This window comes from Xiphophorus hellerii, chromosome 21, assembly GCF_003331165.1.
Source record: "Xiphophorus hellerii strain 12219 chromosome 21, Xiphophorus_hellerii-4.1, whole genome shotgun sequence".
Classification (NCBI taxonomy): Eukaryota; Metazoa; Chordata; class Actinopteri; order Cyprinodontiformes; family Poeciliidae; genus Xiphophorus; species Xiphophorus hellerii.
The window spans coordinates 12644892-12669867 of NC_045692.1; the positions used below are offsets into that span (position 1 = coordinate 12644892).

The window sequence follows — 24976 nt, forward strand, 5'->3', positions numbered from 1 at the left end:
GGCAGAAGGTCCAGACTTGGGAGTCTGTCAGATGTAAAACACACACGCTTTGATGTTGCACTTCCATCGTGCTCAAGGCACAATAAACTTCTGCAGCTTTCTCTCTCAGATCAATGGAGAGATCAAATAAGCAACAGCACTATGACTGAACAAAGCTGTATGCATGTAAGTGTGTGTAAAAGGATTTTACATTAAAGCCAAGTACCTGTGTTTCACAGTGTCCAAATAAGATGCACGGGATTCTTACATTGATCATTTCAGGTTGACTTCACTCAATGTTTTAAGTTCACTAGTTCAGATGCTGTATGTTGCCTACGATGATTATAATGAAGATAAAACCTTTCATTGTTATTCAAGGATCCAGATTATAGGACCCACAGAGGGTCTTTGTTTGTAAATTTAATAAGTATCTGAATTATAGTTAATATTAGTTCTTTGCAAAGTTAATTAAACATTATGTTTTACTGTCTGAAAAAGATAACCCTACTAAGAGAAATTAGTAGTTTACAAATGATTTTATTTATGAAAGCAAAATAAACCTATTTATCAACCCTTTGCAAAGTGATTGACTATGAGCAAACACTTTTTTAAGAGCTGCCATCTAAGGACTGACTATTTCCAGCCCCAGCGAATAAATAAATTGCTTGAAAATAACTTGTCTGATAACATGACACTGGCTCGAAGATCTCATCCATCAGACGGAAAGGCTACAAAGGTATTCTAATGTTTGTAACTCTAGAGAACATCCTAAACAATCTGGGCCTCCTTTTCCTCAGCTCATCGTCCAAAAATAAGAGACTAGAAAACAAAAAAACATGGCTGACCAAAAAGAAATCAAAGGCCCAAATTTCTTTAAAAATATAATGACAGACCCAAACCCAGTTCTGCAAACTGAAGTACAAGTGAAGCTTATGTAAAACTAACTTAGCTTCTCAAGAAAAGACATCATACTGACAATCAAATATGGAAGTGGTCATATGGCGCTACATTTCTGTTTTTGTACCCAGAATACCCATGAATACTGATGCCTAGTAAAATAACTCTCAAGAATGTCCGGTAGGCAGATTGCCACCTTAAACTTACACTCTGAGTGGAGCATTGGACTGTTAGCCCAAAATGGTCAGATAATCATGAAGTTTGCAAAGATAAAACATAAGATGGTAACTTCAGGACAAAGGTGACCTGTAGTCTGTTTCAGTTTAACTATCTATCAGAATACATGCAAAAAATATGGACACATGATAAAAGATAAAGATATTTGACAACATTGTTTGATAAAATGTTTTAGAATTCTTGGAACAAGTTTATATTGATGCTTTGCTAGAAATACAAAGAAGCTATGCAAAATCACTGGGCTTAAGATGAAGGTACATTGCTACCTCTAGACACCTCTAGGGTTTAATAACCCTTTTATTAAAACGTGCAGCTTTACTAAACCCTGCAACAAACAATAAATCAGACAGAAACAAATTAAATTTTGCTTCATCTGCTTTTGCTACACAACCCCGAAACAGAGTGAGGCAAAAAGGCAGAAAGGTAAGAACTAAAGAGTGACTTTAGTGTCCCCTGAGGACCCTGTAGCACAATTATTTGGAAACTTGCCAAATGCTCACATTCCTGCCTTTCTTGTGGGACTCAGAGATCAGGAGTGGCACCGCTGGCAGAATGGTATCTGGATTACAGCTTTTCTGAAAGGAAGGGATGAGACAGACGTATTGATAAAAAATTATGGCAGGTACAAAAAAGGAGGTAACAGAAAGAACAGAGGCAGGAGGGAAAGCACACAAACCCAAACCCAGCAGGTCACCCCTCCCCTTATTGTTGAGGGAGGTACTCAGCTGGCGAACCTGGAGGGAAACACCAGCTCTGAGAAGAAGCTAAAGCAAATACAGCATGAGGAATGAAAGTGTGGCTGTGGTGGGAGCTTTGGGATGCTTTGAACTGTAGGCTGCTTTTGCAGAGCCCAAAGCCTGGACACAGCAGAGAGAAGCAGGAACTCCAGATTACAAGGGATCCTGTGGTGGAGCTCAGTCTTGTCAGTTGCATACAAGAAGACAAGCTGGATTAGACATGTTTTAAGGAGAACACCCTTCTATACCAGGAGCCAACCAAGAGGTTGGAGTATTACTTCAAAACTGGACTTGCGGCTCTCACTCGATTCGTGATGGTTTCCTTTCTGGAGGTCGTTTACTGGGTGACGGTGTTGTGTTGTCTTGGACAGAAGCATCTGGTGACCGGTGGTTGTTCAGGGAAATGTTGCCGGGGCAGAAACATGGGCTGTTCTACTACAGACTGGAGGATGGACCGGGCATTTGCAAAATGCTACTGCGACGAGGACTGCATCAAAACCAAGGACTGCTGCTTTGACTATTTCACAGAGTGTCCAGGTGAGTGATGAAGGGAGGGGACGAGTCTTAGGGTAAATGAATCACAGAGGAGTCTGATTCATTCACAACTGAACTTTATAGCACCCCTATGAGATAATCAGAAGATAAATTATCTTCAGAAGCTTTCAGACAAGGGGCAAAATTCGGAAAGGAATTGTTAGCCTTATCTAATCGTTAGTGATGCAGCTCTTATGGCAGAGCTTATTCATTCTGAATACTATCTGTAATTTTTCCTCATTTATCTTGTGTGTCTACCAAATACCTCAGCCAGCTTTGTGCCAAGCCTCATTTCAGTGGACTGCCCAACACAATGGCATTAGGACAAATATTTGAAGAATGAGATTCTTGTCAATCAGTTGCAGCAATTACAGTTCCAGGCAAACAAGCCGAGCGTACTTAATATGTGTTACAGCCCAGTAGCCACAAAATCGGCACACTTACAACATCAAAGCCTGATTATTAAGAACAAAGAAGTGAACTTGTGTTCACTTGGCAGACTAAACCTGTTTGTAGCAGAGACAAAAAAACACTAGTTCTACAAATTGCAATCAAGACTCCATACATTGCAACACAGCCCAATAATTATATTTCTTTTGAATCGAGACGATAATTGGAGCCTGTGTGAAAGTTGTAAACAGATCTTTATTCTGCCCTGTGGGGGCCTCTGTTTTTGTAGCTCAAGACTGTGCTGCGAGTGCTTGGAGCGTTTGGAGTGGCTGTGCCAAGCCATGCCAGCCTTCAGTCAGAGTCCGTGTCCGTCAGGTAGAGCAGCAGCCTGGTAACGGTGGTGATCCCTGTCCCAGTCTGGAGGAGAGAGCTGGTTGCAGGGAGTATAGAGACCACCGAGGCAGCCAATGTGGACTCAGTTCAGGTATAAGAAACATAATATATTATTTGCTTTCATGTCTGCAGCTATTTATTGTGTTTGAATGCCTCCTAGAGGTTCACATCAACGTCTCACTGAAAGATAGGAAATTTATATTCCTTTGTCTTTGAACCATCCTTTTTCAGAATGACTGACAATACAGTCTTAAATTATTTGAAAAACAATAATTACATTTGAATTTATTCTAGATCTTCCTCACAATTTTTTTATACCCCTCCAGGGGATCTTTTTTGTGGACTCTAGTGTCCCTTATACGACAGTAGGCTGACAGGAAACTGGGAAGGAGAGGGGGGAAGACATGCGGCAAATATCGTCAGGTCCGGGAGTCGAACCCGCGACGGCCGCGTCGAGGACTCAAGGCCTCCAAATATGGGTCGCGCTAACCACTACGCCACCACGGCACGCCCCTCACAATTTTTTTTAATGTAATGTCCCTTAGCAAATTGAAAGGAAGCAATTATAGAAAAAAACTGCCAATTAATTTAAATTGGTTGACTTCCTGGCATGGACACAACTTCTAAGCAAAGTCCACAAATTTTCAATAAGGTTGGTGCCTACCTTCTACAGTTATTGGGAGAGAGGCAGGAAGCACCCTGCACAGGGTGATCAAAAGACTACGTCTAGAACAAGAAAATGGTCCAAAACATAGATTCAAAATTGCATGGATCCCAAAACCACACTGGATATTTGTTTCGGATCATTTTCATGTTGGAGTCTCCAATGATACCCTGAAGTATCAAACTTCTAAACCTTGCAATGAAAGAAGATTGGTTAGGAAAATCAAGAGCAACCCTGGAACCACAAAGACTTGAACTTGGCACAAACTGCAGATTTTTGTCATAGTGTCACTGTCCTTAGCAAACTGAGATAATGCTCACCTATATATAAAAGAGCATCTTCCATAGAAATTTGCTGTGCTCAGACTAGACAAAGATTGAGCTGTTAAGCCATAACGACAAGAAGTATGTTTGGAGGAGTTAATGTGAGGCTTTCATCTAAGGCATAGTAGCGTTAGCATCATAGTAAGGGTGTGTTTTACTAAATAAAATGGCACAAATAAATAGTCAGAATAATACTGAGAGATAGTGAACTTCTTCATTTTTCAACATCACCTTAAATCAACATCCTGGTAGCTAACGTGGACACAATTGGCTATTCTGACAGGACAATAACCCCAGGAATTCTCCAAGGAACATTTAACCAAACGTTTGAGGAGGTGTGTGTACTGTATATTGTTTGTTTGAGCATTTGTGATTCTGACCTTGCAGAAGAAAATATAGAATATATTAAAACTCATACTCCCAAGAATCATTGCAACTGTATGTTGTACAGTTGATTTACCCAGTCAAAATTAGTATTTGATTAAATCAGTAAAATCCTACCATTGTTACAACTTTAAAGATTGATGTATTTGTAAGTTGCTTCAAACGCTTCAGTTGACTGTGTGTTCTATGACTTTGTATTTTTATGATGTAAAGCACCTTGAACTACAGTACCTAGCTGCTGAAATGTGCTATACAAATAATCTTGAACTTCTGACAGGATCTCCATAGTTTTTCATCAATGGGTAAAATATTAAAAAACTTGAACCGTTTTCTCTTATAAGGCCCAGCATTCATCACCAGCTTGGAATTTGGTAAAGGAAGACCCAAGCATGACAGCTATGGAAACCCCCTGGACCCAGGGTAGGTTTCACATTATCTCAAACTGCTCATGACTGCGGGTGACTGAAAGCAAGACACATGATGTAAAAAAAACCGACAAAAGAAATGCTTTCATGGAGGTAAAATTTTACCCTACAATATAGAAGTCTCTACCTGCTTTGTTGCATCTAAGTGAGTTACCTTTGTTTGCCCACCTGGCTGTCTGTAAACATGATTACACAGCAGTGCTCAGAGACAGCCCACAATCCTTTGAAATTAAATCCTCACAAATGTCACAGAAAGGTCCACACACACCAAAAGGGCTTTCTAAGTGAAAAGGTGAGTGCGGAAATCACAACTGCACCTCGGCAAGGTGACATACACGTTCCAAGAATGAAACCTGCAGCTTTCGTTTTTGTTCTGTCAACATATTGAGATTATTTTTCATATGACTTTCATGACTTTTCTGTTACCCACATCAGGTTCTGTATGGAATTTAAAATGGAGTCCCGGACAGCACACTGTACGGTGGAGAACCGGCCTCACACCCTCTGGATGCGCTACATAACCGAAGGATTCAAAGTGTGTGTAGCGTGTGAACCTCCTGCCCTGCAGAACAGGAGCTGTCAGGGTGACGGCCAAGAATCGAAGTAGGAAGTTATTAGTTGTGGTGCTTAAATAATGCATTTAACTATTCAAGAGTATACTCAAAAACTGTGATTTGACTTTATTGCAGTTTTCTAATCCACAAAAGGTCAAGTAAAATACAAATTTAAATACATATACCTGCACATTCTTGTTTCAAAATCCTTGAGCATGTTGCCCCTCAGTCACATCTTTTTACTTTGCAACCATAAACAAGCTTCTTGAATGAATCTGGCAAAAAACACAACGCCCTCCCCCCAATTTCACAATTGGCTGTGAAATTGCACCAAAGCATGATGCTCCCACCACCATGTATCACACCAACTCTTCCAATCTTTATTTTTGTCATTGTTGCCAACTAGCTCAATATTTTCCATTCCCCTCCCTAGAAGGCTTTTAGCTCATCCAGGTGGACAAATTTCAGTCACGCCCAAAGACATCAATTTGGGAGTCTCAGTTCATGTTGATGTAAAGCCAACTTGCAGCAGGCTTAGAAGATGCCATAAAAGCCGACACCCGTTTTAGACTTATGCCGATAAATTTACATCAATTTTTGACTGAAATAGTAGATGGAAAGAAACATGACTGAAATCTGCCAATGCAATGTTACTGTGTTTCAGAGAAGCTGTGCTTCAATGGCAGGCAGTGGGGAACCCACTCTGCAGAGGGACATGGAAGAAGGTCCAGAAAACTCCACAGTGCACCTGTCCAACACAACATATCTTCATCTTCACCTGACCTCCAGTTTGCTGAAATAAAGCGTGCAGAACACCACAGGACGTTCTCTGAGAGACTAAGAGCCGCATAATAACTTAAAAGCTTACAAGGATCACTGCAAACTCAAAATGCGCTTATGTTAGAAATTAAACATCAGTACAGTTTTTTTAAGTGTATTTATTATTTCAAAACATGTCTGCAAAAAAACAACATAAATGATTTTTTAAAAAAGCAACTATATACTTTCAATTTTATTGTAAAACTAATTTAAATAATAAAATTATTTTAGTTTATAACAGTCTGTAGGTACTATTTTTGTCTTTGGCGCCCTCTTGTGATCTAAATTGAAATTGGGGAAGCGGTAAAACCCAATAGCTTTACAATTTTACAAATTTACAACACTAATGTGGAACAAAAGTAAGCAAACAAAATAGCATTTTCTTACATAAATAAAGAAAAATAAATTTCTCATCTGTGGGTAGTTTTATGTACAAACTGCTTCATTATCCCAGATAAAACAAGAGGTTGGAAGCTGCCTTTTCAGCTGACTTTGTGATTCCTTAGCAGAACTCTCCAGCGGTCTTTCAGCATGGTGCCAGTGCGTCCCTCAAAGTCAAAATCCAGTAAGATTCGAGACCAGTTCCCCTGTCCGTGACGTTTGACCCCGTCTTGAAGGTATTTGTCCAGCTGGGCAGTCCATTTCTAAACAACACAACCCATACTCAGCACCTTTTCTTCCTAGAAATGAATTTAACTTAAACAAGCAAACAATTTTAATTAAATTAATCTAAAACATACAATTTGTTTTGCGATTCAACTTGCCTTTCGTGTTTTCTTTTCCATGCACTTTTCACTATTTTGCAGTGTGGAGGTTTCTAAGTTCTTCCTCGCCGTCAGGTGACCCACCTCTGATGGTGGGAGGTTAAAAAGTCTTTAGCTTTGGTCAAGCTCATAACAGTACTGGAAACATTTTACACAATTATCATTATTGTTAGTCAGACAAAAACAGAAGTAGGATGTGTCTTACCACTGCCAGAGAGTCGCGTCAGAGAAACAAACGGCTTTTTCGTTGTATCAAGTGACCATGCCTCGGTAAGTTTAGTAGAGAGCAGTTTGCGTTTTGTTCTGTTGAAGTGTCACAGATTTTACAGATTATTTTCACTGACATGTAAAATACATTGCAGTAGCCGATGCAACTCGGAAGGACTAAAATGCCCCCTTTTCGTCGTGGAAAAAATGAAGACGAAAACAGCATAATGTACTAAGAGGAAAATTTCTTTGAAAATTGTAATCAAAACAATTACAGTTTAAAATGATTCATGTCCCTGGCACATTTAAAATTACTGTACAAGTTTGTTTCTGATGGGAAATCAGAAGTCTGACATCTCTCAAAAGATAATATGACAAGTCCAGAGGGGAAAATTTTAGCAAAAAGTGGCACTTAAGTAATGATTCATACCTTTTGCTGTAAGATGAGAAGCTTTTGCCATTACAGCAATCAAAAGTTTTGTGTTGTTGCTAAAAAGTGTTTTATGTGCTTTTCGATTGTATTTATTTAACCCCCTTTATTCAATGAAGTCCATCCATGCGTTTGAGCCTGAAAGGTCTCCGTGCCATTACCCCAAACTTTAGCTCCCTCTAATGTTTTAATTCGGAATAATTTGGAGCTCAAGTGTATGTGAGAAATCATTTTTCATACTTTTTATTCTTCTGTGTTGTTTCACTTTGCTTTTCTGAGACAGTGCTGTCTTGTAACTCCACGGGCTCCGAATCCAGCATGTTTCGGGAAGATTGGACAAAACCTGTAGCTGTCTGAATGAGAAACATAAACATTCTTTAAAATGCATGCATTCATTGATATTGATGGACAAAATCATTCTGTACCTAAATGTATTTCATTAGTGACTTTCTAGAAATCTTCCCACCTGCTCCAATATTATCGAAAAAAACATTCTAAGTAACAGTCACTAATGCACAAAAAGATTATTCACTTAAATTCTTAAATCTGTAATGCATTTATGAAAAAGAAAATATGAAAAATGTCAAATCTTTGAAATATAGAAATAACTTTAAATAAATAAAAAGGAAAACATTTTTTAATTGAAAAAAAAAAATTAAAAACATGAAAATACAATAACAATGGGTTTTTAAACGCTTTTTTATGTTAACACTGTTGCTACTATCATCATTATCTTACTCTGCTCAGATCCTGTGACCAAAAATCAAGCCCAAATCATCACCTACCTCCACTGTGCTTAGGAGTTGTTAGCAGGTACAGTATTTGTGCTGATAAGGAGCGTTTTGCTGCAAGTGTGCGTTACGATCAACAATTGCAGCTTTTATCTAATAAGTGTGAAGAACTATTCCACAAGTTTTGTGTGATTTCTTCAACCAGAATACTGGAAATTTAAGTCAAGCAGCTAGAACTACTAAGTCCATTCTTGATGTTAATTCCTTACACACTTTGTAGCTGACTAATTTTTTTTATACAGGAAACAAAAAAAAATGCTGCTGCATTCAGAGGTTAGGCCCTATTATCACAGTTAAATTGTGCTTTTTTTTAATGATTCTGCACTAAATAAAAGTTTTTTTTATGAGAACCACAAACATTAGAAAAAAAAGGCCCATTAATATTACTGTTAATATATAGTGAGAAAACCTAATAATAATAAGAAGAAATAAGAAAAATAATGACAAAACAAAACCTGACAGCTGGAATGGCTTTCTTGTATAGGATCTGTTTACCAATTACATTTTGAAATCAAAACATCCCATGAAAAAAATTACATGCTTTTCGGGTTCATCAACACATCCGTGTCTGTTCAAATTAATTTTACACATGCACTGCTGGGAAAAAAAAATACTTCCCTGCTACAGTAGAATACAGGACGTGCTCCGCTTTTCTGAAATATTGCTTCCTTCACTCCAGTGAACTAGAACTGATTAAAATAAAATCTAAATCTTGATAAAGCTGCTTGTTTTCTCCAGAGTTGCAACACCCTAATATCCTAACTCAGGTCATTTTCATCCTTTTGAACAAGTTTATTATTTACACGTTTCTTTTTCAGGCCAATTTCCAACGTAAACATCAGAATTATTGAACATTTAGCGTTACCATGCACACATGTACTTCACACTAGAAGCTCTACATGCTGGAGGGACGTAGAAGGGAAATTGGCAGCAAATAAGACATATAAGGCACCTAAGCTTAATGAGATCTCACCTTGAGGAGGAAATCACATGGATTCTTTTTCAAGTAGTTATCCAAGAAGGAGTGTATGGTCTCCAGGAGGCGGTTGAAGCTGAAGCTCATGATTACTGGGTGGTACGTATCAGCTTTTGTGACGATAGTCGAGAGCTTAATTCCCAAGTTCTGGTTCAGAAAAAGTTGTTAAGAATAATAATAAAAAAAACAACAGTTATCTTAGGATAAAAAGGGACAAAGAAAAGCAACTGGACATACTGACCCGAGGGTATGTGTGTCTTTTTTCAAACCACTTGAGGACCGAGGAGGCAGAAGACCTCTGGCCTTTCTCCAGGCAGATGGCCACAGCCTAGAAACAAGGCAAAGGGTGTCGTTTATGCCCAAACCCACCCAGAAAATCAATTGTTGTCCTCAAATATTATAAGTTTAACGGGAAGCAGTCCTTGAAAAGACAGAGACAGTACCTGGACAAACAGGAGAATGGTGATCTCTTTGAATAAGCCTTCATCTTCCACTACGTTTTCCAGGCTCGACCAAACAGTGGCAGCAGACATCAGAGGCATTACATGTTCGTCTTTTTCAAACAGGACATCTGGGGAAAGTGGGGAACATTCATAAGAGCAGAAAAAGAAGCTTAATATTGAACCTGTAGTCTTTTGCTTTCTCATTTACATTTTTTTTGTCTGACGAACATTTGCATAATGAAATTGTGTCTTCATCTACAAGATATTTCTCATGAGTAAGTGACAATCCTAATATTGGCAGAGTGGTTCTGCTTTACAACAGCAATGCAATCAGTGTTGTATAGTAACGAAGTAAAAATACTTCACTACTTTACTTAAGTATATTTTGGAGTACTTCATACTTTCCTGGAGTATGAAAATTTTTGATGACTTTCACTTTTACTTCACTATATTTCCGAACTTAATTGGGTACTTTTACTCCAATACATTTTCAATGTGTGGTTTAGTTACTCGTTACAAAAAAGCGAGAGAGAGAAACGCAAGTGTTTTGATCCCACCTACTGATTAGCAAGTAGCAAGTAGGCTACCGAACAAAGTCGGTAGCCTACTTGCCTGGGCTTGTTCATCACCACCAATAGGATACACCTGTTTCGCTTCTCCCATTAAACACAAAGCAAGTCTCGCAATCAGCAGCAGCCACATGGAGGAGGAGACGGAGACCACAACGACTGCTGGTGGCTCCAGGGGGACCACCAGCTGGTGATGAGAGCCCATGGCCTTATTTAAACACAATATACTCTTTCGTGGGTGTTAAAGATTTGTCGTACCGCATGCAGTGTATGTTATTCCTGCCCGAAGATGTGGAAATTCTATCTTACAAAAACTCCCCGTCCAACTTGAAGAAACACATCGAGGTAACTTCTTATGAAATGGTTATAATCCTCCTGTTTCAGTAACTATAGCTTGGTCACTAGACACTACTGTATTGTGAAACGTTGACCATAAATGAACTTTGTTTGGCATTGTTTCAGTTCCACACGTGGTGTATTTAGCTTAGGCCTAATGTTGACTGTAGCAGGCTACCTAGACTCCTCTGTTCAAGGGGGGACAGAAGCCATAGCGATAGCAATTTAGACTAAATTTAACGAATATAGGAAAGGCATGCAAGTTCAAAACCAGGTTTACAGATGCCAATAAGCTGCATTTCCCTCCCAATTCTTTTTTTCTTTTGCATAATGACCAGTTGTGTGCACCACCTACTGATTGTAGGACTGACTGATTCACTGATTTGTGAAGTAGAGTAATCGTAACAGCTCTTTTTCTTCATGTTGGCCGCATTTTCTGTACTATTTATTTTTCTCATTTTCAGCACTGACCTTACTTGAAGGGAAAACTTAAGGCTTACAAAAACTTTGTATTTTCTGTCCTGGAGGGTATACTAAGAAGCTGGTTCAGTTGTAAAGCAGGTTAAGTTAACCTTGTGCTATAGGTAAAGCACCTAATTTTCTTAACTAAATGATGCCTGCAGGTATATCTATTAGCAGGTTTAATTTTGCCTGCACTTGGTTGGGTACATTATTTTAAGTGTATTTGACAAGTTTACCAAAATATAAAAAATGTCATTCAAACTGCATTTGCTTTGTTTTACTTTTTACTTGTACTTTTCATTACATTACTTGAGTACATCCATTTTTACAGTAATTTCCATACTTAAGTACAAGAAGTTTCAGATACTTTAAGACTTTAACTCAAGTAACATTTCAGTCAGTGACTTGGACTTTTACCAAAGTCATATTTTGGAGAGGTACTTATACTTTTACTTGACTCTGAGATTTCAGTACTTTATACAACACTGAATGCAATAGTTAAACATAAGTTTGGAGCAACTCACCCAGGTGCTTTCCGTGCATTACTCTTGCTAGGAAGGCACATATCAAGGATTTTTCATTATGGGCATCTGCTTTAAGAGATTTACTCTGAAAAAGAGCTGGGAATAAACATATAAATTCACACTACAGTTCACTGACTCATAGAACCTACTTTTTAAGATCTTCCAATATTATAACACAAAAAACACCTTTTACATGGGTATACACAATAAAGCAAACAAACATTTTCAACAATAAATCAGTTTCATGCATAACGTTTCCCTCAAATAAACCCCAAGATAAATATGTTTTCTTTTTTAAATATACCAATAATAGTAAATCTTATTTCGGTCACTTCACGCAGCGGAACAACAGTATTCCCCAGTGAAGTTAGTCGTCTCAAAAAGTCAGAAATCGCTTCAAAAGTAACGAAGAAATCTAGGAAGCTGTCCTAAAATCTTCCAACTTGGTGCAAGCAGAGCGCTTTGACGTAGGTAGCTAATTTCCACTGGATTATCGGTCACTTTGTTGGATTACTCACCTTCAAAAACGGACAGAGTTTCGTTAAATTCATCAAAGTTTCCTTCTTTGAAGCTTCGACATAAACTCACAAACATGAAGTCCAGCATCCATCCTGAGGCGACGGCGGTGACATGAGGAAAGCTCACACTATCATCTGTACTCGATGACTTTGAGGCGAGTTCCTCTTTAATTTCACACTCCATTGTTGTTTGTTGTTTATTTATTTCTTCACGTTTGTAGAAGAGTTTCCGCGCGCGCTTATTTATGAGCCAAAACAACTGAACATAAAGGATTACAGCGACCTCTGGCGTCTGGGATGAACAGCACCAAGCAACATATTCTTCATTTCTTCTAAAGTCATGACATGTCTCAGCTTTCTCAAATTATTTTAGCCTAAATACACTAATTGTAGTGTATGTAAACTTGAAGGAAGCAACAAAAAAAAATGCTGTGCAAAAACAACCGTGGCAATCCAGCTGATCTAAGACAAGAACATTTAGCTTCATTTAATTAAAGATAGTAAGGGGAAAAGGGCATGCATATTTTTATGCAGTGTATGTAAATATCTGGTATTAGTAAAATGATGCAACAATCCCTAATATGCAGATGCAGTGCACAAACATCTGCTTAGTTATAGAAAAGCAAACACAAAACACATAATGTATATACACATTTATTTGTTATTCTGCATAATGCTAGTAGATGTAATGGGGAACAATGCGCTACAGAAATGTTGACAAACATGTACCATAACAAACTGTTCTATGGTCACATAATTGCTTGGACTACAACATGCATACAAAGATGTCACTTTGTACAGAAACAGTCTGTAGCTCAGAGTACGTCTAATGATAATGTCATCTCAAAGCTGAACGGAGAAAGACAAATAAAAAAATAATAATGTAAGAGGCATAATATACACATACATAAGAACAAAACAATGTTGCTTTATGCATTTTTGGGGAGGACGGCTTGGCAAGCACAAGTGATCGACACAGACAATAAACATTCTCTCAGAGAAAATAAAGACATCATTTCCACTCTGTACAGCATCACTAATCAATGTGCTGTTATGAGACACTAAGACGGAGCATGGTCTTTTCGCTGTCAGCCTGCAGAATTCCTCTCCACAGAAATTTTATTCCACTAGGATATAACCGATCAATCCAACTCCCTTTGTTTCTCTACTCTGTTATAATGAAGGATTATTCAGGGCTAACACAGACACATGATTATCACAAACAAGAGATGAAGGGGTGGGTGGGGGTGGGGAGCATAGGTACAGAATTAAGGAGCTTCAACATGAGGGTTGTCATCAAACCTTCATTCATAAAAGAAAACAACAAAAACAACCAACACTGACTGTGGATTTGACATCGGAGGGAACCAGAAACATCCAAGTCTCCAATGATGCATCATTGAATTCACAAAGATAACTCCATGAGGTCTTGCAAATCTCTGAATACTGAGTCAGATTATGCTACGTTGGGCATACAGGTTGAAAAAAAAAAAAAAAAAGGATATGCAAAAAAGAAATCACCGATTGAAACGGTTTTCAAAAACATTTAACAGGACACTTTTGCTTCCTCTACACGGCTTTTCTTTAACCCGATGATTGCCTTTGCTGAGTCACACCAGGTGGCCAAAGTCTGTAAAGCTGTAGAGAATGGAACAGTAGACAATGTACAGTGCACCACAAAAGTATTCACACTCCTTGAATCTTTTCACATTTGAGCACATTGCAACCACAAACCGCAATATATTTTAGGTGAATTTATGTAGCAACACAAAGTGTTGCATGAAGGTAAAGCAGAAGGAAAGCATGGACTTACAGTTCACAAAAAATAATTAAAATGTGGATCTCTGCAGTTCCTCCAGAGTTACCATGGGACCCTTGGATCCTTCTCTGATTAATGGTCTCTGCCTAACTGTGTCTTGCTCTTTCTGTTTTAAGATAGTGGTTTGAATAGTGCGCCATGAAATTTTCAAAGCTTGCAAAGCTTTGGAATATCGCTTTTATGAAACCAACTTTGCTCTAAGCTTCTCACCCTGACCTATATGCTTTGTTCCTTGGTCTTCATGAGGCAGTTTGTTTGCTAGTATTATCTTAATAAACCTTTGAGGCCTTCATAGAATTATTGGACTTATACCGAGACTGAATTACACACAGGTGGACAGCATTTAATCACTGGATATCATATTGTAGATAAATATACTGAAGTTTGTGGCTGTAATCTTAAATTTTATTTTGAAAAAATTCAAAAGACATATCCACTTTTGCAAGGCACTGCAATCTGATGGATGGCTATAGACACTCATTGTCACTCCTTTGCTCATCACTGAAGGCTAATGGAGATGAATATTCAATGTGCTGCACAGAATTATCCATGACGAGGGATACATATTGTGGCTCCATTATATAGCAGCCAGGACATTGACATTAATTTGACAACAGCTTTGAAAAAGTACAGAAATAGAGAGTTTGACACTAGTTGTTAAAAAGAAAAAGAAAACAACACAAACAACAAATCATTTATCCAATGAGAACATCAGAGATTTATAGAAAACCTGAGAACTCAATAACATTACTTGTATCTGTTACATAAAGACCTGATTTCTCCTATAAAATTAGAATTTTCTGTACAGTGCTATATGAACAAAGCAAATGACTTGCTGCCTTCTCATAAACAGAGGTCTTATGAAAAGGTGGGCATCATTTCAACCACCATATGGCAGGAAATTGTGGTCATGCTCTGTTTTTTTGGTTTAGAAAAAATAGAATCAGTCTTAATTCACAAAAAACACAAAATACTGCTTGTGGCGACTAAAATTAGATCAGGTTATTATTATTTGAACAGCTATATAAAAGGCCCTGGTGGTCAATTTGGATCCATCTACCCACAAATATTAAAATTTGAGGTGTGTTGATACCTGGCATTAAGGTGCTTGTGACAGCAATTTACGTATGTGTATAATATAAAATCAAAACTTTAATTCCCATTTGCATTGTTTTTGATAGCTTCTGGTAGCTGCAGCAGTGTTTCACCACCATATTAAAGATAAAACATTTGAAAAATACAGGTCATTTCTGCCTGTACACTTACAAATTCCCATTGACAGAAAATAAAGTGCCACAATTCTTGGCCTGCATAGATTGCAGTATGCGGTATTGCACATTCCACAACTTTCTGTGAAAAACCCCCCCCAAAAACATGGTGATCATAAATAGGAAAGAAAAAATTAAAATAAAACTAACAACTCACCCATGTCCTTCCTCTCACTGCAATTCAGATTTGTGCGGCTCAAACTCACTCATACAGACACATTGAGACAATGTACATACTTCTAGCAAAAAAAAAAAAATGCAATCAAAGGCAACATCAACAGATATTTTCAGTCAGTGTAAAACAATCGTGAGAAGACAAGAGACAAAAAGAGAGAAAAAAGAACTCCATAGGGTTTAAGGTTGACTGAAAAACATAATAAATTACAGTCTAAAACACCACAAATAAATAATGAGGAAAAAAAATGGCATAAACCGATCAGCTAGATCAGCTAAAGTTGCAGGAGACATTAGGATGCAGGGGAGGTAAGACAATGTACTCAATGCAGTTAAACGAACCATAAGCAACAAATACAACTCTAGTTATAAGATGTTTTTAATAGATGATATGATGCAGCTGAGATAGATAAAAGCATGTAAGTGTGCTTAATTTGGTCCATTGGTATTAGGAAGAATACTGTTACTTTATGTTATAGTCAATATCCTATAAATTGGCATAAATGCTAATATTTAGTGATGCAATCCTCGGAAATATGTTTTCAACTTCCAAACTCTGGTTTTTGACCTGCCCATACCAATTTTAGCTGATTCTGATTTCTCTATAAGATATTATAAGATAATATAAGAACAGCAGTCAAAATATACTTTTCTATCTTTCCTACTGTCAGTCATTGTTTTGTTTTTTAAGCAGAGGCAACAACACACTTCTACTGTATGTCAGAGAGCAGTCACAATAAAACAGGGTTTTACAATTTTTTTAAAGCAAAGCCAAAAGGATTGTGGAAATGACATTTTAAGTTGTCTTTAGATTAGCGACTAGTGCAGTTAGCATTTATAAAACACCATATTATGTGTGTATTCCCTGGGTAATGGAGATTTTTAGTTTTGAAAGACTGCCAACTTTTCTAAATCAAATGTTCCATGACAGACAGGCTGAAAGTTCAAACAATAAAACAGAGCACCCGAAGTGCTCTGTTCAATCTTTCTGTTATCTGCTGAAGTTTAACTCTCTCTCTCGCTCCTTTGCAGCAGCCTAAAACAATTGTCGCCATGTCTGGACATATCACAGAGAGTACAGTTTTTTTAAAGAGCTTCCTTCATCTATTGGCTTTCTTTGACTTCACTCTCAAGTAACTGAGTATTTTCCAATTACAGCTTTAACACCAAATAGTGTTCTTTTCCTTGATCCCAGTAGCACTTGGTATGAGGTATTCGCTACTCAAAAAATATTTAAAAGTTAAAAATAATGTGGTTTCAGTCAACAGCCAATTTTATAATGCATCTCTATTAATATTTAAGCATTTATCTGTATTATTGACATTTTTTCTGAAATATTCTTATATGAAATTTTTTATTTTGTGATGTCTAATCCTACAAAATTTATATTCTATTGATTCTTAAGTCTACTTAAAGATGTATATAATCTGTTGTCAGAGAGTGAATACAATTCTTAGAAGTGATTAGGACAGAATCTAAAACTGGTCCCCTACTGATGATCCTGCATAAATTTTTTTTCTGTGTTTCCAGTTTTACTGGTTATATACATATTTGGCATCTGCAGTATAGGGGTTATGTGCTTTAGGTGAATAGAGGTGACTTGAATGTAGAGACTGGATATCTGAATGATTACAAAACTAAAAGCTGAAAAGGTGCTATGAAAACCCAAAGCAATATTCTCAGTATTACAGGTTGAAACATAATTTGCACTAAGAGAAAAGAAAAAAAAAAACATTACAGGGTTCATCATGGGAGCACTTTGCATTTCCACATCAGGTAATGATATGTTTTTTTTTCTTTTGTATTTTAAATATAGATCGCTACGATGCCAACACCCACTCTCATGGCTGTTGATTCAATCCACCACATCCTTTTTCACATTACAAATGTTTGTACCTTCTGTCCTTTGCTGTCCTGTGCATTGTCATTGCCTTGCATGTTGTTGTATGTACAGTGGAGTGCTTTCAGCAAACTAAGCACCATAAAATATCTGTCTTTGTTTAAATGCATGCTTTGTACAGATAAGTCTGTCTGTGCATTTCCCTTGCAAAAAAAGAGGATTTTTTTTTACCTTGGGAGAACTTGTGTCTGCATTAGACAACAAATTCCCCATACCTCCAGAGCCTCTTTTTTGTCTCATTGAACTCACTGTTTACTCCAGCGTCACTCTCAAAACTGCACAAAGAACTGCAGTTTCCGATTCAGCAATACACAACAACACAAGTAAAAGAGAACTTGTCATGCCATGCAAAAGTATCTTTCTGTCAGACTGCACCAAGCCTTTTTCTACTGCTCCCCCACATGCCAGGGCTGAGGTTGTTTTAGGTCTAGCTTTCCCTGTTGCTCACATGCTTGTTTCACAGGTTGGAGAGAGGCTGCCATCTCCAGGTATCAGGTGGATGTCAGATGATGTAAATATGTGATTCTCTACTTTGTGTCCACCTGGGTTGTTGCCTTGGGAGCAATTTTGTGCTGCTGTTTTTGGTGACAAGGGTGCAACTGCAGCGCCAGCCTCCTCCATAAGTTGTTTCTCCTCGTGGTTGTCTGTGGACTGATCTTCATCACCAGGTGGGGTGTCTACCAATAGTTTCTTAGGGGAGAAGCTGCAGGGGCCCTCTAATGTAACTGGGATAAGCTCTTCCGAACTGGGAATAAGTGGTGACGTCTCTCCCGTTGGGGACTCATCTCCCAGGACACTTGAGCTAATATCTCCAGGAGAGGTGGTGCTAGGTGGAGTAATAGGACCTTCATTGGAGGATTTGCTGAAGTTAGTCTTCAACCCTTTTATGTTTGGAGAATTATTTTCAGATGGAGAGCTTTGGGTTATCTCCGCAGCACTGTTAAAGCGTTTTCCTTCCTCTGTATGTAAATCTGATCCATCACATGGGTTGTGAGATTCATAGAAGTCATTACCAGTACACCTCAAGTGGCTAAAATTCAAAAGCGGTGGAATTGTGGGGTGTCTGATCTCATATAACCCATAATCATCACCAGCCTGGTTAAAGCCCTGGTTTATGCACTCTGCTGGACAGCTGGCTACATTGTCTTTCAAAGAATCCCTGACTTCCCTCATTTCAAGTAGCACCTCTTCCTTTAATGTAGAGTCAGGGCTGAGAGATTTCTTTGGCGATCCAGGGACAGTCATAGTTGTGCTCAGAGTGCTCATGGAACTCAGATTCGTGAAGGACTGAGACTTGGTCATCTGGTTGTACATTTCCTCCAGTTTCTGAACGCTAAGGTGCTGTGGGGTCCTGCTTATCCGATGCTGACTTCCAGTGGTGGTGATGGTTATACCATGGGGTGAGCTTTGAGGTCCTAACTCTGGGTTTCGTTTGTCTGGAGATCTGAGACTGCTCTCAGAAGTGGCGTGCCTGGTGGAGCTACCCAAACGGCTTGGTGTAAGATGATTGTCCAGGGAAGTTTTGTCCTCTCCTTTCTCTACCACCACATCCAATATTTCCATACTACGAGCAAAGGCATCTTTTAGGTTCATTGATACGATACTGCCATTCCTCTTGGCTCTCTCCAATGCCTCCCTCCTCTTGATGGCTTTCTCTTGCCTCTTCTGCTCCTTATAAAATTCTGAGAAGTTGTTGACAATGATAGGGATTGGTAGGGCAATGACTAGAACCCCTGCAATACAGCAGAGTCCACCAACGATCTTTCCAAGTAAAGTCTGTGGGTAAATATCCCCATAGCCCACGGTAGTCATTGTAATGGTGGCCCACCAGAATGAGGCAGGAATACTTGTGAATTTGGTGGCATCTTCATCTTTCTCAGCAAAGAACACCAAACTGGAAAATATCATGATGCCCATGGCAAGAAATAATATAAGCAAGCCCAGCTCGTTGTAGCTCCTTCTCAAAGTGAACCCTAGAGACTGGAGCCCTGTAGAGTGTCTGGCCAACTTCAAGATTCTCAATATTCTCATGATTCTGAATATTTGTACTACACGGCGCACATTTTGGAACTGTAGCACACTCTTGTTGGATTCTGTTAGGAAGATGGTGACATAGTAGGGCAGGATGGCCAGCAGATCAATGACATTCAGTGGGCCTTTAAAAAACTTCCACTTGTTCGGAGAGGACAGGAAGCGTAGGAGGTATTCCATGGTGAACCATGCGATGCAAACAGCCTCCACATGGGCCAGCTGAGGATTATCATTGGCTTGACCAAACTCGTCCATGACCTGGAGCTCTGGTAAGGTGTTGAGAGACAAGGCGATGGTGGACAGAACGATAAAGAGGATTGATATTATGGCGAGAATCTGAAATGAGAGAGGAAAACGAGATAAAATGTAAATAAATCCATTCACCAAATTCTTACAAAAAGAGAATACATTAAAGAAGATTAAAGAAATAAACACATCAAACTCAGTTAATCAGCCAAAATAGCTCTGCAGTCTTTGACTTTATCTCTCACAGTCAACATTTTATGACTCAGTTGGCAGATCACAATAGCATTCACAATCAGAGGAAGCTGCTTTGCATTAATAGACAAGAAAAAAAGATGCATAAAGAAAGCTTGAATGTCTTAAGAGTGAATGATGTGAATGTAATGGAGCGTATCTTTGCTTGAAAGACACCTTGGAGGCGTTCCTGAATACAGATGGAGAATCCATTATACATACAAAAATCTCTACCTATTGCCCTAAATGTTTTAATTGTGTCTGATAACTGTGTTAGTCTATTTTGATTTATTTTGGTTCTGATCCACCTGCGTGCCCACTGCCAATTATAAAATGTGACAAATTATGACTCATGATTAAATTAAAATGCCTTCCTGAACATAAGCACAATTGCTTACAGTAGACTGTAAGATAAATATTAAAAGACACTTTGAAATAGTCAAAGAATGAATAAAATGTCATCCTATTGAATGCAAACTGCTGCATAGTCAGTACATGGCCAAGAAATAGACAGTACGAGTTCATATCCACTAATGTTAGTTAAACTTTAATAAACTGTAAAGCACTGAAATCAATAAGTAACTAAATTAACCTTTTCTCCAGCCACATGTAGAGATCAGTTGGCATCTTTTCAGTCACACTACTTTGACAGTGGGCAATGTTATCATTTCTACATCTATTCAGAGAAATTTTGTTTGCGACGGTAGAATAAACCCACAATAATTTTTTAAACTCCTGCCGGCCACAGTAATGTTTCTTGTTTCAATTTATAAAAAGAAACCGCACACTTCACATCTGAAATCATTTATCAGACAACCATTTTTCATTGTGGGCTCAGTTGTAAAAGCTAAGAACATCTGGCCTAGAGGTTGGCATGGGGTGAGATTAAGTGGCAGCACTTATCTATACTGGGATTTATTGACAGCGATTGATTAAAGCTGGCCTCAGATGTCTTGTCTAGTGTTTGAGATATATAAAATGAGCAATCAAGTGACGGAGGAGAATTGCTTTTGAATGTCACATCATATGAGACAAGCTGAATTTTTCATCCAGAGCTCTGCTTTATACCCGACTACTTGCCATGCCACAGGGATTAGTTGACATCCATTTTTCTCTTAACTCATCTTTGCCGGTCTCTCTGTCCAGACCCCCAAAGGTGAAAAGTTTCCATCCTACAGTAAGGAAACACTGTAGTATAACTTCTACTAAAATCCACCAAATGGAAAAATTTGCATGCTTTTGTGCAAAGTCCTCTGTGACCTGTGTAATATAAAACCTATTAAAGTCTAATGGAGAGAGATTGAAGAGCCTCAGTCATGTCACCCTGAATACAAATCACAAACCACATTTAGCTGCAGAACACACAGATGATCCTACATAAATTTATGCTCAGAACTCTTGAGACAATTACATAATCTCCTTTGAGAATTCATTAAATTAGCTACTATTAAATTCTAATATAAGTGGAAGCTTAAGGATTTTAGAACGTTTCCGAACCAGACATTTCTAAGATATTTCAACTATCCAGTGAAATGAACCAAGAATGGTAAATGTCTTCTCTCAAATGAAGTAAAGAATAAAAAATTCAATGTCTTAATAATAATACTCATACACCTTAATCTTTTTAGTCATTTTACCGCATGACAACCACAATCTTCAGCTTTATTTCACTGGAGTATTTATGTGATAGATCAAAACCAAAAGGAGCCCCCAAGTGTGAAAATCATAAAAAAAACTTTACTTTACGACATTTAAAAAACATAAATTAACTTGAATATGTATTCAACCAGCTTGATTTGGGTGCCACTAAATATCATTCAACAACAATACAAATGTAAAAGCATCCCATGTACAAATAAATCTGCCTAAACATTATGTGCTTAAGTCTATTATTTTTCATAGATAATTACCAGGCTTTTCAGAGAAGTGTTCTGCCCCTTTGCAGAGTCAGAAAACATCACAAGATTTCTGGCTGCATTAGTTCAGGCATATGAATAGCTTTCGCAAGACACTGTGTAGAAAAGTCAGCATGATGGCTCAGCAGAGGAAGTGTTATCACTAAATGCTGGTCCTGATTAGGTTAAACCAATTAGCAGCTAAAAGAGGCAAACCAGGCAGCGCTGGCACAGAGCTGAAGAAAAAAATGTGGAGTCATGGTAAGGACACGGCTCACGTCCACAGCCCCCTGAAACTTTTTGGCAAGCTCGTTAGAAGCTCATGTTTGGTTGCCAAGTTACTCAGATGGCCTTCACGGGTGTTTCTAAATACGGAGAAAAAAATACAAGCAGGAAACATTCTGGGTAAAATCATACATGCTCACAATGCAGATTTTTCACATAATGTGTTAGCAGTATATTAAAGCACTCATTTCCGAGAGACCTGCTTGTCTTTATGATCTCTACTAATAAAAGCTTCACAGGGGACATTTAAAAGTGCAGCATGACCAGGTGTGGGCCGCCTAGGGACTCATCTGTCACACATATGCACCCCTTTTTCTCACCGATATGCCAATTGCCGCTGGAGCGTGGGGATGAACAGTCCTGAGGTGACTTGCATTAACCTGTGCTGTAACTGAGTGGGAGTAGTTAAGAGGATCAATTACTCAGTCTCCTTCCCGTCCCCCACCCCTTGATTTGCATGTGCTGCAGCATTAAGAATAGCATCAAATGGCGTGCGTGGTGGATTAAAAAGAAAAAAAAAAAAAAACAAGACCAGCAAAGTCACTCGGCCTGAGGGTGACCTGCAGGATGAGGGCTGAAAGAGAGAGGAGACGGAGGAAGATATTAGATATTTGATTGAACTTCATAATCTGTGCCGTTATTTTCTTGCCAGGAGTTCAAAGAGTAAAACAATGTTTTGATTTCTATGCAACTCTGTTGTGTTTTCCACTAACTGCTTAATCTAGAACCAAGGGATCACCCTAAATTAATTCATCATGCTTATTTTTCTCTAATAAAGACGTAACTCAGATTAAAGTCTCTTTCCCACTCTGTCTCTGAAATGTTCCTCTCATGGTGAGAGGGACAAGTCACAGTAAGGTCGGGAACAGGCTGGTCATGAGACCTGATTGGCTTAAACGGAATGGAAATGTTCTCAGATGATTAGGTTGTGTGCACCGTGCCTTAATTGTCCATGACCACTTTAGCCGCTGCACTTCCTCTCCACCTACTGCACCGCAGCAGAGACTGCTTTGCACGGAGAGCTGGGTTACATTGAGATTTAAAATATGAGGCAGAAGACAGATGGACACAGAGAGGGAGATTTTTTTGCAAGTCACATGGCTTAGTTTTACACAACAATCTGATGACTTCCCTTAATACTTTACTCTTTTACTCTTGAGCGTTTTGTAAAACACAGATATCTCAAAGAGCGGAGAGGCGGCTCACATATTCTGCTTTAGGCAGCTGTTTGAAAAGGTCCCTTGCAAAATTGTAAATGTTGCAAACACAAATGTAATGTAATCAAATTAGGAGACAATCGTGAGATGGAAGGAAAAAGATTTCCAAGATGATTTTTAAAGTAAAACCTAAAAGACATTGTATGCATCTGTACTACCGAATAAATACCATCACCATCACCATAAGCTGTCTTCATGATGTTGTTAGCACTATCCCTCAGCTTCTTAAAAAGTGTTAAGAGGAAGTGTAGTGGTCTGGAAGGGAAAACACGCAAGAGCCGCTGTGCTAAGAGCCCTCTCAAGTGTATCTTCACAACCTTTTCAACCACCTGTCATCTCTAATCACGAATCTTCAAATGGCAAGTATCATTCCTGTCCTTCCTCTTCAAAGACAAGGTCGATAGCAGCACTAATTCCTCTATAAGTGTCCTGTCATTAGTGACAGAGCAGTGGTCGCCTTTACAATTCACTTCTTGCAGCATCTTCCCTGCCTCCTTCTCTGCCAGGATGAGGAAAAGTCGTGAGAAAGAAAATAAACTGCATCACACCGATAATCCATCTGCCACCTCTGGTAATGTAATCGATTGTGTACACATCAGATTCTGGAAGCTGAGCAAAGAGCCCCTATAGATACTGTGCCCGTTCTCAGACCTCTTATGGACCATGATCCACCTCTGAAGTCCACACTCTCCCCTCTGGGCACTTGCATCTTCAGTCTGTGCTGGACAAATCGACTCATTCTTCAGGTATGATAATTGTTTTTGCTGGAGAATCAATCCGAGTGATTATGGCTATGCTAATGAAGATTGATCCCAGGACCACTGTGGTATTTCATTACTTCTGAGACTATCTCTTCTAGTGTGATGGCATTGTCAAACCATGCACAGCTGTGGGTCTGAATGATTAGTAATTTTCTGCTTACTAAACAAAATTAATTATTTTCTCTTGAGGTACAACTTGGACTGGAAGTCTAAAATCTCCATTCATGTATCACTATATACATGCTCTCTAGTCTACTTTATGATCCAGTAAGTTAACCAGCTGAAGGTTAACTTTCCAAATTGTTAAGTCAAAGTTAAAACTTGAACTTTTAACATCTTTACTTTTTATTACAGTTAGCTAAACATGTAAAAAACTGTGAGCTGTGGTTAATTATGATGAAAATACATGATGAATATCCAATAGGATTATGAATAAGAAAACTAGTACAAATGTGTTAACACTAAATGATGTTGAATTGTTGACTGATTCAAAGACGACGTGCTTTTGTTTTGAAGGTCCGTTATCTTGTTATTCTACTTACTGAGCACCTGTCAATGTCTGTGTTCAGACTATTTCTTTACAGTAAAGCAGATTACACAGAGATAAAAAAATAGATTCAAATACTTTTCATTGAAAGCTGAATTCTACACGTTCCAAGGTACACAATAAATTACTAAATACTGAGCAAAGCACAATATAGTGGGTTAATGTACCCATCAATGACAGGCATGTTATTAGAGGCAGTAATAATAAATGGGGATAATCTATGCTGGATTTGAAACTACCTCTTTT

At 38.4% G+C, this 24976-nt stretch overlaps 3 protein-coding genes across 3 annotated transcripts in view; 1 reads left to right on the forward strand and 2 right to left on the reverse strand.

The window, feature by feature from the left end:
• The first annotated feature begins 1686 nt into the window (after positions 1 to 1686).
• On the forward strand, positions 1687 to 6442 carry sbspon (somatomedin B and thrombospondin type 1 domain containing). Its single transcript, XM_032551656.1, has 5 exons — positions 1687 to 2387; positions 3064 to 3258; positions 4880 to 4958; positions 5399 to 5566; positions 6182 to 6442. Exons 1-5 carry the CDS (start codon positions 2165 to 2167, stop codon positions 6297 to 6299), a joined length of 783 nt encoding a protein of 260 aa, XP_032407547.1. The 5' UTR covers positions 1687 to 2164; the 3' UTR covers positions 6300 to 6442.
• A 39-nt stretch (positions 6443 to 6481) lies between these two features.
• On the reverse strand, positions 6482 to 12886 carry terf1 (telomeric repeat binding factor (NIMA-interacting) 1). The gene is made up of 9 exons (XM_032551655.1): positions 12357 to 12886; positions 11839 to 11934; positions 9948 to 10075; positions 9746 to 9832; positions 9502 to 9651; positions 7978 to 8090; positions 7306 to 7403; positions 7101 to 7186; positions 6482 to 6980 (listed from the first exon to the last, which is right to left on the reverse strand). The coding sequence occupies exons 1-9, from the start codon at positions 12538 to 12540 to the stop codon at positions 6819 to 6821; spliced, it is 1104 nt and encodes a 367-aa protein (XP_032407546.1). The 5' UTR covers positions 12541 to 12886; the 3' UTR covers positions 6482 to 6818.
• Positions 12887 to 12994: 108 nt separating this feature from the next.
• kcnb2b (potassium voltage-gated channel subfamily B member 2b) overlaps positions 12995 to 24976 on the reverse strand; it is a 94158-nt gene continuing 82176 nt past the window's right edge. Inside the window, exon 3 of the mRNA XM_032551654.1 lies at positions 12995 to 19884. Within this exon, the coding sequence (XP_032407545.1) occupies positions 17962 to 19884 (1923 nt within the window). The 3' untranslated portion in view covers positions 12995 to 17961. The remainder of the gene's footprint in view (positions 19885 to 24976) is intronic.